General features: G+C 50.4%; 8 protein-coding genes across 8 annotated transcripts; 5 read left to right on the top strand and 3 right to left on the bottom strand.

The window, feature by feature from the left end:
- Nucleotides 1–101: 101 nt before the first annotated feature.
- BDR25DRAFT_279376 (high-affinity nicotinic acid transporter-like protein) lies at nt 102–1,907 on the top strand (the record flags this gene model as incomplete). The annotated part of the gene is made up of 6 exons (XM_033687749.1): nt 102–368; nt 425–466; nt 518–752; nt 815–922; nt 969–1,189; nt 1,371–1,907. 6 exons carry the CDS (start codon nt 102–104, stop codon nt 1,905–1,907), a joined length of 1,410 nt encoding a protein of 469 aa, XP_033552179.1.
- Nucleotides 1,908–2,320: 413 nt separating this feature from the next.
- Nucleotides 2,321–4,804, bottom strand: BDR25DRAFT_322593 (uncharacterized protein; the record flags this gene model as incomplete). The annotated part of the gene is made up of 5 exons (XM_033692045.1): nt 2,321–2,533; nt 2,698–3,277; nt 3,752–4,377; nt 4,430–4,750; nt 4,787–4,804. 5 exons carry the CDS (start codon nt 4,802–4,804, stop codon nt 2,321–2,323), a joined length of 1,758 nt encoding a protein of 585 aa, XP_033552178.1.
- Nucleotides 4,805–5,212: 408 nt separating this feature from the next.
- On the top strand, nt 5,213–6,235 carry BDR25DRAFT_279371 (3-hydroxyisobutyrate dehydrogenase mitochondrial precursor; the record flags this gene model as incomplete). The annotated part of the gene is made up of 2 exons (XM_033687748.1): nt 5,213–5,419; nt 5,474–6,235. The coding sequence occupies 2 exons, from the start codon at nt 5,213–5,215 to the stop codon at nt 6,233–6,235; spliced, it is 969 nt and encodes a 322-aa protein (XP_033552177.1).
- A 237-nt stretch (nt 6,236–6,472) lies between these two features.
- Nucleotides 6,473–7,157, top strand: BDR25DRAFT_301061 (CMD-domain-containing protein). The gene has a single exon (XM_033689491.1). It carries the CDS (start codon nt 6,587–6,589, stop codon nt 7,037–7,039), a length of 453 nt encoding a protein of 150 aa, XP_033552176.1. The 5' UTR covers nt 6,473–6,586; the 3' UTR covers nt 7,040–7,157.
- Nucleotides 7,158–7,508: 351 nt separating this feature from the next.
- Nucleotides 7,509–10,187, top strand: BDR25DRAFT_382280 (uncharacterized protein; the record flags this gene model as incomplete). Its single annotated transcript, XM_033697766.1, has 2 exons — nt 7,509–7,636; nt 7,784–10,187. The coding sequence occupies 2 exons, from the start codon at nt 7,509–7,511 to the stop codon at nt 10,185–10,187; spliced, it is 2,532 nt and encodes an 843-aa protein (XP_033552175.1).
- A 239-nt stretch (nt 10,188–10,426) lies between these two features.
- Nucleotides 10,427–11,423, bottom strand: BDR25DRAFT_340130 (GroES-like protein; the record flags this gene model as incomplete). The annotated part of the gene is made up of 2 exons (XM_033693468.1): nt 10,520–11,423; nt 10,427–10,431 (listed from the first exon to the last, which is right to left on the bottom strand). Exons 1-2 carry the CDS (start codon nt 11,391–11,393, stop codon nt 10,427–10,429), a joined length of 879 nt encoding a protein of 292 aa, XP_033552174.1. The 5' UTR covers nt 11,394–11,423.
- A 171-nt stretch (nt 11,424–11,594) lies between these two features.
- BDR25DRAFT_340129 (Metallo-hydrolase/oxidoreductase) lies at nt 11,595–12,777 on the top strand. The gene has a single exon (XM_033693467.1). The coding sequence runs from the start codon at nt 11,721–11,723 to the stop codon at nt 12,699–12,701; it is 981 nt and encodes a 326-aa protein (XP_033552173.1). The 5' UTR covers nt 11,595–11,720; the 3' UTR covers nt 12,702–12,777.
- A 1,259-nt stretch (nt 12,778–14,036) lies between these two features.
- Nucleotides 14,037–14,980, bottom strand: BDR25DRAFT_310731 (uncharacterized protein; the record flags this gene model as incomplete). The annotated part of the gene is made up of 3 exons (XM_033691177.1): nt 14,037–14,552; nt 14,608–14,853; nt 14,978–14,980. 3 exons carry the CDS (start codon nt 14,978–14,980, stop codon nt 14,037–14,039), a joined length of 765 nt encoding a protein of 254 aa, XP_033552172.1.
- Nucleotides 14,981–15,283: the final 303 nt, after the last annotated feature.

The following is a 15,283-nucleotide window of genomic DNA, read 5'->3' as shown; positions in this document are numbered from 1 at the left end:
GACATGTCGTTCTCATCCTCTGCTTCGTGGTTTCCCCTCCCATTCCCTTATCTTTCTCATTCCCCCTTCTCCTCGTCAACCCACTCCTTGTAGTTGTAGAAATGGCAGACGTCGACCACAAAGAAGTGCTTTCCATAAGCGAAGAAAAAAACCAGCAGCTCACTCGAGAATATCTTCAACACGATGAATCTCCAGAAAGCATTGAGGGGAGGAAACAAGAGGCTGCGCTTGTTAGGAAATTGGACTGCTTCGTAGCACCCGTAATGATGCTTTTGATGTTAATTAGCTATTTGGATAGGGGGAATATTGGGTTTGCAGCGACCCAGGGCATGACTAAGGACATTGGGTTAAAGGGGACTCAGTTGAATGTAAGTATCTAGCCTAGCTCTTACATACGTAAAGACTTGATTCTAATGTTTGGTAGACTTCGGTATCGGTTTTTTACATCTTCTACATTCTCGCCGAGGTAAACAGCTCAGATCTCCCTTCTTCCATCCTATCTAACAAATCCTGGTAGTTTCCAACATCCATTCTCGTCAAACGCCTCCAATTCAACCGCGTCATTCCCGCCATTACTTTCGGCTGGGGAGTAGTTTGTCTCTGCACCGGCTTCGTCCAGAACTTCGGGGGTTTAGTTACCACACGTATCTTCCTAGGTTTCTTCGAAGGATGTTTGTTCCCAAGCATGACGATCTTCTTGTGTAACTGGTACACGCGTGAAGAGCTCGGCGTCAGGGTCGCCTATCTTTTTAGTAATTCTCTCTAGTTCTCTCTAGTCACAGTCAATTATACACCTCTCTAATCCAGCATCTAGTCGCATCCGCCCTCTCAGGCGCGTTCGGCGGCCTCCTCGCCTGGGCAATCCTGCATATGGATGGCACAGCGGGATGGCCTGGCTGGCGATGGCTGTACGTCCTTGAAGGTGAAAGAACCGACTTCCTTTCCTCCTAAGATTGAACTAATCTCAGAAGGCATTATCACCATAATCTGGGCCTTCATATGCATCTTCGTAGTTCCCAAGAACTACGAAACTGCCTACTTCCTCAACGATGCCGAGAAAGCGATCATGCGGCAACGTGCCGAGCGCACAGAAGCGTATTCTGGTGGACGGGGACACTACACGAAAGCTGATATCAAGGAGGCGGCGAAAGATGTTAAGAGCTGGGTGCATGGGGTCATTCAGATTGCAGTTGTGACGATTTTGTATGGTTTTGGGACGTTCTTGCCCATTATTATTAAGGATGGGTTCCAGTACTCTACAGTCCAGGTAGGCATACAGCATCCTTTATCCACTGTACCTTCCTTCATCATCAACAGAGAAGCATTTATGAAAAACATATGTAGAAACTCTGACCTAACAACACATACAGGCCCAATATCTCGTCATCCCTGTCAACCTTTGGGGTGCCGTTGTCTACGCAATTGGTGCTTACCTCTCCGACCGCTACCGCACGCGCTTCCTTCCTCTAATCGCCATGGCTCCCATTGGCATCGCTGGATATGCAATCCTACTCTCCCCTGTATCAGCCGGCGTCCGCTACTTCGCAACCTACCTCATTTCTACAGCGTGTTTCCTCTGTACTGGGGGCAACATTGCCTGGCTATCCGGCAACTGCGCCCCTGATGGGAAACGCGCCGCGAGTCTGGGAATCCTCCTTACGCTGACGAATATTGGCGGCGTGGTGAGTGGACAGATCTATCGGACTACGGCGGCGCCGAAGTTTACGTTGGGGCATGCGTGGAGTTTGGGGTGTTTGGGGTTTGCGTGGTGCGGGTGGTGGGTAGTTAGGGCTATCTACACGAGGAGAGAGGGTAGGAAAGATAGGAAGTTAGAGAGGGGATATGTAAGGAGTGATGGGGTGGGGATGTATACGGACCGTGAGCCGGATTTTAGGTATCAGATTTAATTGTAGTAGAAAAGGGGTGCGGGTATAGGGGTCAGAAATGGGGTGGGACAAGAATGGGAGGCATTCAACGACCGGGGAATGCATATTTCAGCGCTTAGGGATTGCACCAGGCTTATGGGCTACTCCGTAATCAAACAGTGAATTCGATATCAGTTGCAACATTCAGCTCTGTGAAGGGTGGCTACATAACGAAAATTTCACAATCAATTGGCTGGTTTTCCTGGAACATTTTTGCCTGATAAGTACATTAAACTAGGCTTGTGGTGATACCATGGAATCTCCGGAGCTCACAAACTCGATAGAGTAAGGTGGATCATGCCACCATCTCCCACACACCTAAAATACATCGTCTCATACCAAAATGCCCTCGCTTACATACCCTTTTCCGACTTCTCCCGCCCCTTCAGGATCAGCTAATCCTTTCCCTTAGCCTCCAGTTCTTGTTCCAAAACCTCCAAACCTACATCCATGGTGGCAGTACTCAACAAAGTCGCCAGTTCCAGGACCTCCATAATCTCCTCCGGTGTGCCTCCGTATCCAAGCACATTCTTCATGTGGAGTTTGAGTCCTGGTTTGTATAGATGCGTGGCAGCAGCGTCGAAGGCGCAGTATATTAACTCCTTAACCTAAACACTTGTCAGTTTCTCTACTACAGTAACGCAAACAAGTCACAATCTATCAGGTCCTTAGCCCAGGGGCACAAGTTAGAACAGATAAGCGATGATAAAACCAAGACGAGAGTCTCGACGGAGGTAATGAAGTTCACATGCACAAACACACAAGCACGCACCTTTGGTTCCAGCACTCCCTTCCCCCCTTCCCCCTCATCCCACGGCACCCCACTAAACTCGGTATACGCCTCAAAAAACTCCGGACTTAATCTCAAAAAGTCCTCCCAAAATGCATGCCAATACCCCCTCTTCCTCTCAAACTCCTCCTTCAGCTTCCACTGCTTCTCGCTCATACCCTCCATACCTTTCGGCATCTCTCTGCCCTCCTCCCTTAACACCTCGAAGAGTATCGGAACGCCAATGTTGCAGGCATGGATACCGAGCGTGCTGGTTAAGCAGAGGACTTCGACGATTTCAGCTTCCGTTGCGCCGGCCTGTAGAGCAGCTTTTGTGTAGCGGTGGATGTTGGGGACGTGCAGGTGTGTTGAGGCAGCGGAAACGGAGAGGGAGATCAGGGCTTGGATTTTAGGTGATAGGTGGGATTTTTTCTTGGGGACGGAGGTTAGGGAGATGGTGGCTGCGAACATGGAAGGGGAGTGGGTGAGGAGGCGGGACCAGGAGTTATCGAAGTTTGTGGCACCGAGCTCGGTGTCGAAGCGCGCTCTGAGGGACTTCTGAGAGGCTGGGAGTGTCATTGTGCTTTTTGCGGATAGCAGATGTCTGAGGAGAGATGGGTGACGGGCTGAGGCGTGGCTATGGGGTAAGAAGAGCTAGGCCTGTTGAGTAGAATTGTATTGAGATAATGTTAATAATCACAGTTGCAAGTTATTCATCATAGCTATTCATGGATCTTGCATGGGGGGTTGAGCTTTTGGAGGGTCGCAGATAGAATCGACCTGATTGGTGGCGTGGAGCCCCACATTCTCCAACAGCTAACTAGTGCGGAGGAAGCGCAGGGATGGGTTTGTTGAGATGGCCAATGCGAGTAAGGTGGGAGGAGCGAAGCAAATATTCTGATTCATGTGCTTGGTGTATGAAATTGGAATATTGCGCATCTATTCGAGCTACGGAATGGGGGTGGGGAGTTAAGTGACAGTAAGGCCATTATTGAGCTAGGCCGTAAAAGGAAATATTGAGCCCTCCATCTACCCATTCTCCAAACTCCCAACTTACACAATGCGGCCCTGTGGTGCCTCGGCGCCGAAGAATCGGCTTGCATTCGCTGGGTTGTTCTCCCATTCAACGTCGTGTGCGAAGATTATCTCAACTCCACTCTTCTCTAGGTCCCGAATCTGTGAAATCGTTCCTTCAGCGGTCTTTCGGTCTGCATGAATGCAGCAGATGTGACCCTCCGCATCGTTCCATTCTCCAATTTCTTTCTCGCCCGTCAGAATGCGACGGTCGTGGCATGTGTCTCCCCCAAGGTAGACTTGACGGCTATCTGATATTCGGGCGAGAATGTTGATATGGCCAGCTAAGTGGCCCGGAGCATTGACGATGATCACGGAGCCGTCGTTGAATAGATCGAGCGTTTGAGGAAGATAGTCGTGAGGTTGCCATACCTGTTTAAGGTTAAGGCTTCCGGCCCTCTGTTCAAAGATTGATGAAGTCTGTGGAATGTTTGCGATGGGGTCAGAGAGTTCAATAGTACGGCTCTCGGGAAGCAGATCGTGTTCGAAGAATGAGTGCCCGCCGCGGAGAGACGAGGATGTGCCGTTCAATAGTGCCATAGCGCCATGGCCGATGATGAATGTGGACGTAGGGAAGTCGCGTGGTTCCCCTACGTGATCCCAGTGCACCTGTGATCCCGTTAGCCAGATGTTCTTCCAACCCGAAATTTATTTAACGTACATGAGAGAATATAACATATTCAATGTCCTCAGGTGTTAATCCACCCTTGGCCAAGCTTTTCACAACATCAGGGTCGGTGCTCATGGGCTGTCTTGTAGCCACATGTTTCTGTATAGGCTCTGCATATCGCTTGATGTCTCGTCTTAGACCAAGGTCGAATACAATATTCGTTACTTTTCCATTGTCAATGTTTCGATGCTGGATGAGAAAGGCAAGTGAAGGGACGGTCTTGCGCGCGGTATGCGAAACCGGGTGAACGAACTGATACTCAGGGAGTGTTAGATGCCCACATGAAAGTGCGTATACTGATACAGTCGCTTTCTCGAGGGGTGGAGATGGCGGTCCAGTTTGTCTGACAAACACCGAGGAAGACATTACGCGGAGCACGCTGGCGATGCCAATAGTGAGGCAGACAGCAGGTGAGGAAAGTCAGACGGTAACATCATCGCAATGCAATGCTACCTGAGGCTGAATAGGACATTCATTATTTCCTTCTTGGCGCGGGAGATGGAGTACCGAGCACCTGCATGGGTTTCCGCACCCACCTTTTTGGGGTAAGATCGAGGTGTTCAAGTGTAAGGCGACCTTCCCCGCTGCGCCATCGCCGGTGTTAGTGTGGGGTGGAGGTGGCGGATTGGGGTCTGCATCTCCGGGAACTCGGATTGAACTTGACGGAGAAGAATGGTAGACTGCGCATCGTCAATAATTTCATGAAATACCTCAAATCACTTTTATAGTTAACTAATTGTTGAATTTCCATGCCTCTGGCGCTTCTTGCCCACAATGAGCGAGATAATCAAGTTCAAGACCCTAGGCTTCATCGGCCTAGGGGCCATGGGGAAACCCATGGTTGTCCATTTAGCAAATAAGCTGCCCCCGGAATCGCGCATATATGTTTTCGACGTGGTTGCGCAGGTTATGGATGAGTTGTGCGCGCAGTTTCCCGACCGGATTCGAAAAGCTTCGAGCGCGAGAGATGTTGCGCAGCGAGTGGTAACAGGTGCCCAACAAACAATGAAGGCAGTAGAAACTGAAATCGAGTAGGAAATTGTAGTGACGATGGTTCCTGAAGGATCGCACGTTCGGTCCGTCTATCTCGATCCGCAAAACGGCATCTGCAGTACCGACATTTCGACCAAGTTGCTCATCGATTGCTCGACAATAGACACTGCGACAAGCCTGGCTGTGAAGGGCTACATCTCCCAGAATTTCCCCACCGCGTCCTTCTACGATTCGCCGGTTAGTGGAGGCGTGGTTGGAGCTATAAAAGGAACGATAGCTTTTTTCTTGGGATGTGCGGAATCCGATCCAAACGTAAAGCGCTTGACACATCTGATGAGTTTGATGGGCAAGGAAGTAATCCCTTGTGGCGGTCCATCCCTGGGGCTTGCGGCGAAGCTCTCGAACAACTATCTCTCAGGAATCATTGCGATTGCTTGCTCGGAGGCAATGGACATGGGAATGCGGTCAGGTCTTGACCCGCGAACGCTGGCAAAGGTCTACGCAGCGGGAACTGCACAGAATACGATATGTGATCGCTTCAACCCCGTGCCACACGTTTACCCCGAGTCCCCTTCATCAAAAGGATATAAAGAGGGGTTCAAGGTTCAACTGATGCGCAAGGACTTTTCACTGGCAGTAGACATGGCAAAGCGTGTTGGCTCGAAGAATGTTCTTGGTGAGGTTGGATTGAAAACATATGACGGTGCTAGTAGGGATGCTCGATGTCGAGATCTTGACTCTCGTGTAGTGTACAGGTATCTGGGAGGCCAAGAGGACTGGCAAGAGAGGCCCAATGGCTCGTAATCGTACCGTTTGCTGCGTGCCCCATTCCTATAGACTGATAGAATTTCGAATCCCTCGTCAACCTGTAGATGGTCCATACTGCAATGTACTGCGGTGATGCAATAAGTCCAGAGTTCGGTTGGGGAAGTTGGGGAAGGAAGAGTGCCATCTCCAAGCGCCGACACCGAGGTCGGCGGCCCACATGGAGGGGTAGATGAATGTCTGTGGGAGTGTTCTCGTCGTGAATTCCAAATCATCTTGACTTCTTCAAGTTGTGTTGCTCGAGCCTGAATTCATTTCGAGCGGCTTCTAAGTCTGAATATACTGCATCCCCTGAGCCGAGCGAAATCCCACCAATCAGGACCGCCCATCATGTCTACCGACCGGAAGTTCGACGACCTCCACAAGCAGCTCTTCGAAGAGGGCCTCAAGATGCGCCGCAGTGTGGTCGGCAACGAGTATGTCGATCGAGCACTGGCCAATGGTTCAAGCGAGTTCTCCAGGGCGGGCCAGGAGCTGGTTACTGAGTGGTGCTGGGGCTACGCGTGGACCCGACCCGGTCTCTCGAAGCAGCAGCGCAGTCTGCTCAATATCGGCATGCTCATGGCCCTCAATCGGGCGCCCGAGCTGGCCGTCCATATCCGCGGCGCGCGAAACAATGGCCTCTCCGAGCTCGAGATCCGGGAGGCCATCCTCCACGCGACCACATACTGCGGAGTTCCCGCCGGCGTCGACGCTATGAAGACGGCCGAGAAGGTTCTCAACGACATGGCCGAGAAGGGCGAGATGGCGCGCGAGATGTCCCAGAAGAGCGACAAGGCTTAGAAGAATACCTAGGTACCATAGATCGCAACACGGCTTGGGTACGGGTGGCACGGTCCTTGTCAGTCGACCATCAGGAGCAAGTGAAGCGAGGCCCCACAACGGTGCCTTCGACCTCAACACCATCAATCTATCGCAAGAAACCATCTCAATAGAATTCAATTTCTTCACGTCTCTCGCCTGAATCCATGTCATGACGCGTGCACGAGCGATCCGCATCTGCCAAGGCCCGCCGTCAGTTGGTGGCGTCCCCACATGTGATTGTCCCGTCTCCGCACTCTTCAACCCCCTCTCCGCATTTTTCTTGCAATTCACCCCCAATCCCTAGTTTCCCCCTACCTGGAATCTACTCCAAGCATTGTGCTGTTTCCTCATGCTACTCCGAACCGTTAATGCGCTCTCCTATCTGACCAATGATGGCCTGAGCTTCTCTCCTTGCTAGGCCTCTGCTCCTCCCTACTCCCTGTTCCCAATGGAGTCAAGCACGGGGACTGACCAACCTCCCCCGGTGGGGAAGAAGGAGAAGAGGTTCCAATGTCAGCATTGCCAACGTCTGTTCGCTCGTCTCGAGCACCTGCAGCGGCACGAACGGATTCGTAAGTGCAATGATGTTGATCGTGTTCTTCCCACCTAATGTCCCGGAAGACAGTGGCATAAAGCCTTTCAGTTGCGCCGAGTGCAATTACTCCTTCACTCGCAGGTATGTGATATACTGGTGCAGGTCAGGCACCTCACTAACCTGAACAGTGATTTGCTTGTTCGCCATGAACGATTGACCCACCACAAGGAGAACGGCCAGAAGACCCATCAAGGTTCCAACGGTAGCTATGCGCCTACGGAACCAAGGCCGCAGAAACGCATGCGGACAAGTTTTGATGGTGGAAGACCCGTGCCGGAGATACCCAGCATGATGTCAACTCCTGCAGCCCCGACAGGCACGATGAATGTTGACATGTCACACCCGCAGCCACCTCAACCGCCAACCCCTGCTGGGGCTCCGAGTGGTCCACAGAACGATGAATTCTCCCTAGCTGCTCTGTCTATGGCCGCCGAGTACCAGTCGATGCATGGGACATTGACCAATGGCACCACTCCGCATCATGATCTCCAAGCCCCGATCCCAATACCAGATCCGAACATGGCAACCACAGTGGAACAACCCTCCATCCCTACAGCACCTACTCATGTCCATGGCCCGAGCCTCGGCGAATCATTGGATAGTTTAGCTTCTTTTCTGGACAATGAGCCCCTTTCCTCATACCACTTCTCCTCACTAATCAACACTGAACAACCAATGCCCTTTTTTTCTCCCGAGTCGTTCAGCTATGGTCATGATTTCCTTCCTCCTCCTGAAACCCCTGCAGGATCAGGTCTTAACCACGGCCATCATCATCTAGATGAGCCTCACTCGTTCTCACGGTTTGGGTCCCGGCTACCTTCGCTACAGCCGGAGGATTTTCATCAGGATGAAGGCACCAGCTGGCGCCCCCTTGCTGAAGTCTCGATCGAGGACCGACAGAAAATCGTTGATAAGCTTAATGAATTCTCTAGTTTCCTGCCGGCCGACTTCAAATTACCCACGCGACTGGCACTCTGCCGCTACATTGCTGCATACATCAACGGATTTCACGAGCATATGCCTTTCTTGCACATCCCCACGATGTCAGTCGATACTTGCTCTATTGAGCTCATTCTAGCAATCGCTGCTGTTGGTGCTCAGTATACCTTTGAAGGAGAGAAAGGCGTTGAACTTTTTAACGCTAGTCGTGCGATTGCGACTTATCGAATACGAAGAAGGGATGCTCGTCTGGTCGAGTTTCATCGTCGCGCGGAGTCAGATCGATCCTCTTCACATGACGTCGATGGCGCATCGGCAACCAGAAGTCCTCCGCGCACTTGTTCAACTGTCGGACCGTTAGGTCTGCCATCCGAATCAGAGGTCTCCCATATCGGAGAAGACCTCATGCAGACTGCGCAAGCGCTTCTTTTGCTTATGGCACTATGTACATGGGCAAAGCATAAAGAGATTCTTCGGGAAGCATTGGCGATTCAAAGCATTCTCGCGACCCTTATAAGAGACGACGGTCTCCAGCTAGAACCTTTACAGGAAGAAATATCCTGGGAGGACTGGATTCGGCGGGAAACAACGAAAAGAACAAAATTCATTGTCTACGGATTTTCGAATCTTCATTGTATCGTCTATAACATACCTCCATTCATCCTAACCTCCGAAGTCAAGCTTACGCTGCCATGCAGTGCACTAGAATTCAAGGCATCCACAGCCGCTGCTTGGAAAGAAGCTAGGAAGAAAAGTGCCCCTGAGATTCTCTTTCAAGATGCCCTACAGAAGCTATTCTCTAAGAACGGACGGGATATCACGGAATGGAATTCTAGCTCGGGGAATTACGCACTAATACACGCGCTGATTCAACACATATTCTTCGTTCGCCAAGTAGCAAGGTGTCGCTTTGATGGACCTGGAGAGCTCAGTCAAGAAGACGTGTCTTCACTCGAGAACGCGCTCCGGAATTGGCAAATTGGATGGAAGAACAACCCTGAATCATCTCTTGACCCGATGAGCCCGAATGGCCCTGTGGCTTTCAATTCCACTGCTCTGCTTCGCCTAGCATACATCCGTTTGTACGTGGATACAGCTGGGCGTGCTTTGGATACGCGTGATCCTGCGCTGATCGCAAACGCATTTCGTGATGGCCCAGCGATCAAGCGATCTCCTAAAATCACCAGAGCCGTGCTTCACTCAGCGCATGCGCTTAGCATCCCGGTAAAGATTGGATACAGACTAGTTGCCAAGACTCAGTCATTCATCTGGTCCATCCAACATTCGCTATGTACGTTGGAGTGTGCATATCTGTTGAGTAAATGGCTCGAGGCATTATCTACCCCTAATCCCGAACCCCCAGTCACAGAGGATGAGCGAAGGATAACATCCATCGTTAAGAGCATGCTGGACGAAACAGAGTTTGCACTGCCGCCTGATGTTCCGGTTGAATCCCCCGCATATACCAAATACCTAAGTGCCGGAGTCCTCAGAGTCTGGGCTACCATATTCAAAGGTGCACAGACATGGGCTATTGTAGATGTTATCGGGAGTGCGCTCAATCTCTACGCGGACATGTTGGAGTCAGGTTGAAGTACCTTGAATTGCAATACCGATCATTGAATTTTTGAGTTACACTCGGTCAAGATACAGCCATCCGTTCCAAAGTCACTCGTCGATTGCCATATCTATGACAAGCTTCCCACCGCCCCCCTTGTGGTACTCCTCAACAAGATCGTTCAACTTCGAAAGCGGAAAGGACCTGGAAATAGCACGAACATTGTGCTCGGCCGAAAAATTCAGCATCTCCCGTAACATTTTGTTACTACCAACTAAGCTTCCGATGATAGAGATATCCCGGAACACCACATCTCGCGCCGATATGTGAAATCCCTTCTCAGGGAACGATACAACCACGCATTTACCGTGGGTTTTCAATAGAGTCATAGCATAGTCGAATGCCGGCTGACTTTCGGGTAAGATGATGACAGCGTCTAGACCCATTTCGCCGAGGTCTATCTTCCCCTCTTCAGATCCTACTTGCTTGACAATCTCCTCTGCCTTCTGCTTTCTTGCGTCCACGATCTGTGCTCCAGTGTTCAGGCCAACCGCAAGATTTAGCGGTCCATCCGCAGCATCCACTCCAATGACTCTTAGCCCCATCTTTACGGCATACTGCAACCCCAAGTGCCCCAGGCCACCTCCGCATCCCATAATTCCAACTCGCTCGCCTGGTGATAGTTGGCATCGCTTCAAAGCTGCAAATATGGTGATGCCGGCACACATAAGCGGTGCCGTCTCGACTGGTGTCATAGAAGCGGGTATCAGGGCCAGTTGTCTTGCGTCTACCACCGCGTACTCAGCAAATCCTCCATCCCTACTTAAGCCATTATTCTCAGCGTGCGCGCAATATACCGAGTACCCCTTCTCGTCCTGGCTGACGGGATCCCTGGAGCCTTGACATTCGAAACAGGTCCCACAAGCACCGAATGCACGGCCTGGCACTCCGACCTTCTCTCCAACTTTGAAAGCAGTTGCGTTCGAGCTTGGTGACTCAAAGTGAGATACTACTGTGCCTGCGAACTCGTGGCAGCCAACGAGTGGAAATGATTTCGGGAAACCGGGCATCTGCCCCTCGGCAAGGACAAAATCTGTGTGGCAATATGACGCAGCGTCGACTTTGATCAGAACATCATGAGGAGCAGATGGCTTTGGTAGTGGGACTGATCGGAGTGCGTATGGTTTCTTGAAAGCCTCGAGGAATTGGCCTCGCATCGCTTTGGGTAGGTTGGTAGCCATGGCTAGGAATGGCTGGAAGGTAAACCTGATTTCAGGGCACTCTGAGTCGCATTTCAACACGCCAACACAGGCATCATACATGCATATGTCAATTTCGCGCTTATTTAAGCAGAAACCCGTCTGGTGATCCGCGGGACCCCGCAGCGGGGTATATCAGTGCAAGGTGGGGCTACGGTTTCTTGAGTTTAAATGCTTCTCCAACACTTCTCCAACAAATCAACATCAACATCAACATCGTACAGTCAACCCATTTCCGCCTCATCGTAGAATTTTATTACTTCAATTGGAGTCCCATGTACCGGTAGTTCAGTTCCACACTATTTCACTATGTCTTCAGATTCGGAATCAGTAGTCCTCCCAGCCCCTTCCCCAGACCAAATCTATGTGACCATTTCAGCTCTTGAAGCGGGGCATCTCACCCTCCCCGAAAAGCTCTTCATCACAGAGGCAGATCCCGAAAAGCGAGCCACTGTCCCATCCCTCTCTTTTCTCATCCAGCACCCTTCGCCTCCAAAGTCTACAAATTTGGTTTTCGACCTAGGACTCAAACGCGACTTCTCCGGCTACCGCGATGCACAACAACATCACATAACACAGCGCCAGCCCACTATTGTCTCTCCAGATGTGGCCGAGAGTCTGAGGAAAGGCGGACTAAGCCCTGAAGAAATAGACACTATCATTCTAAGCCATGTTCACTGGGACCACGTCGGAACACCCCTCGATTTCACCCAAGCAGAATTCGTAGTCGGAAGTGGAACTATACATCTCTTAGCACATGGCGGTGGATATCTATATCCTGCCAATATTTTCAATCCAGACGAGCTACCCAAAGATCGAACAAAGGAACTCCCTCCAGTCCGGGCTTCGGATTTGCAAAAAGCGTTTGAAAATCAAACACAGCATAAATGGAAACCCCTCGCTGCATTCCCCGCAGTTGTGGACTTCTTCGGTGATGGGAGCGTTTATGTGGTCGACGCACCAGGTCACTTGTTCGGTCACATTAACCTACTAGCACGCACGGGACCAAAGAAGTGGGTGTACCTAGGCGGCGATTGTTGCCATGATCCACGGATATTGAAGGGCGAGAAGGGCATTGCGATGTATGATGACGGAAGAGGGAGGCTAAGGAGTGTGCATGTTGATACGGATGAGGCGGCCGCTACAATTAAGCGAATAGCAAAACTGTTAAAAGCTGGAAAGGTGAAGGAAGAAGGGGGTGGGGAGGTAGAGGTCGAGGTAGTGGTTGCACATGACAAGGAGTGGAGGGAAGCGAATCAGGGTCGGTTTTGGCCGGGCAAGCTATCATAAGAAGAGAGATGTTGAGGAGGGTTCGCACGCGGATTGTATGCATTCATCTAGAAAGCAATGAGCTTCTATTTTCCCAAAGGCGTGTATGGTAGGCTTTCTTTATGTTTCAGCAGACATAGTCCTTGATAAAGGATCGCATTGTTTAATGCATCCCCCTAAGCACTTTAGCTCCTTGCATGCGCATGCCCCAGCCGAAGTCCCCGCTAGCTGCTGAGTCCACTTGTGCTCCAATCCTCCAGTTCCACAATCCTAATACAACCTTCTCTCATAGAAGAGCTCAAATGCGACCAAGGAAGGGTTCATACAGTTTCTCGCCCTCAGCTACACATTTCAACCCTAGTAACTCCTCTAGCACATCCCCATGACTCGCCCATCCATGCTCCCCGCTTTCCTCTTCCGCCTGCTTCGCAACAAACACATCTTTGTACATGTATCCACACCACAAAGAACGCACCACATCCGGGATATTACCATGCTTCGGTAGCTGGTCCAGCGCCGTCAGCAAAACATCAAATCCGCTCCATACGGCATCCGAACTCTTAGTCTTTAGATTGATTCTTGATATATTCAACCGTTCCCACGCTATAGGGACTTTCCAGAACGAACACATGTCAAGGGTGTAAAAGAGACGGATACTAAGGTATCTACGCCACCAGGTGTTGTTGAGAGGGGGAGGTGGGGTGGAGCTCCCGAGGTGGGAACCGGGAATAGATTATTGTGGTGGGTGGGTGTTTGGGGAGGGGAAGCAGATGTGCTAAAGATGGAGTGAAGGCATACCACCATTTGTGCTGAGGTCGTGGAACGTTCGGGGGAGGAGTCTTGGATGCTAGTATGGCTCTGTAGCTTAACTCACGACTGCTTATGGTAATTTAGACACGTAGAAAGAAATAGCAGATCAATGCTAGATCTCATGAGCGATTGTTCATGACATCGCTGGAAAAAGTGGGGCCTTCGTGGTGGGCTGCAATTTGTCCAACATATGCGCCATGATATTAGCAGAGGCATTCATTCAGTCGCTTTGCGTCGATCGAATGTAAAAAGCTAATATGAAACCGTTGGTATTAACTTGCTTCTTTCATAATGCCACTCCATTTGATCGAAAAGCAAGACTGCAATTGGATTGAGTTTGGGTGCAAACTTAGCGTGAAGTAATATAAAGCATGAAGATATCGAAATCGAAAAGAATGTTGTCGTTTCGGGTAGTTTTCGAGATATCTTGAAGCAAAAACGAGCAAAGGAATGGATTTCCCCATCCAACCGATGATCAAGAGACGCTATACCCAATACCTTAGCTCATCTTGGTAGACGGTTCGAGCACCTCCGGCGACGGACGAGTTAGTTGCCTCCTTGGTAGTACCCAATGGCAGGCAGGTTAGTATCTTTGACCTGCGGGATTTCAAACACAGGACTGTGTTTTGCACCTATGCGGCTCGCTTCCAGGCGGTCTTGTACATCTTGCGGGACTGACGGCGGTGGTGTTACCTGGTGCTTGGGGTTTTCCTTATCAGAAAGCTTATTTGGCTTTAAAGGGGTAGTAGAGTAGGTCGCAATCGGGACCGACCAGATCTGGTACCCGACCTTTCGTTGGACCGTGCAGCAGTGGTGCTCCGCATTTGAGTTTCCCAGGCGACAGCTCCCAATTGTCCAGTGTTTCTTGTATTTATCGCAGGCTTCCTCTTCTGGATTTCCATACCAATATCCGTATTTCCAGAACTCAGTTAAGTTCTTTATGTAGTTGTACTCGGCGGTGTAGATGTAGAAGTCGCGATCCTCCCAGTTGCTGTCGAAATCCTGGGTACAGTAGATATCCATGTCGCGGAACTCTTTTACGACGTTTTCCGGCAGGCATACCTAAGTGACAGTATTATAAAATGATCTTATAGGCGATGAAGGGAAGACGACATACCTCCGTCCCGTCTAAGTCGACGGGTGCTAGAATCGGTTCCCGGTGGATCCACCGTCCCATGTTCTTTGGCGGAGGTATTTCGTACTGCCTAGAATAAAGGTGATCCCATGATTTGAATTTTGCTGCGGGGAAGAGGTTGGTAGGTGCCGGCAGTGGCGGGTTCTTCTCCTTCGGTTTTTTCTTATGCTTAGCCTGGGAGAAGGAGGCAGCCGCGAGAATGGCGGCGAAGTAGAATGATATCATCATCTTGAAGGATAGTAGTGTTTCAAGACGAAACAAGAGTTAAAAGCGTTGAAGGAGAACCGAAGGTTCAGGGATGAGGGATGCGACATGAGTTCGTTATGTTTTGGAGAATACTGTTGGGATTTACCATTGCTCAATTGTTCTCGGAACCTGACGTAATGACTCGAGAAGACAATTCATCATTTTTGAAAAGTATTGACCCGCAATATGCCCTTTTCTGTACCATGGTTCAAAGCGAGGCTGCGTACAGGATCACCGAAGAGCGCCAGAGGCGTTAAACAGAGAACAACAACCTTTTTATTGGTGCTCCAAAACACGTGGGATGATATAAACAGAGAGATACAGCGATGTTTCCTTGAGAGTGGTTTATTATCTAGCGTTCCTTGCTTTCTTCAGTTTATAGTGAATAAACGGGAAGAAGCAGGATCACGTA

This window comes from Lindgomyces ingoldianus, assembly GCF_010093535.1.
Source record: "Lindgomyces ingoldianus strain ATCC 200398 unplaced genomic scaffold BDR25scaffold_5, whole genome shotgun sequence".
NCBI lineage: Eukaryota > Fungi > Ascomycota > Dothideomycetes > Pleosporales > Lindgomycetaceae > Lindgomyces > Lindgomyces ingoldianus.
Note: the sequence above shows the minus strand (reverse complement) of the source record. Positions and strands in the feature narration are given on the sequence as shown.

What these genes read in the sequence shown, in the direction of transcription:
- BDR25DRAFT_340129 (XM_033693467.1), top strand. Translation starts at nt 11,721, where the DNA reads ATGTCTTCAGATTCGGAATCAGTAGTCCTCCCAGCCCCTTCCCCAGAC.
- BDR25DRAFT_301061 (XM_033689491.1), top strand. Translation starts at nt 6,587, where the DNA reads ATGTCTACCGACCGGAAGTTCGACGACCTCCACAAGCAGCTCTTCGAA.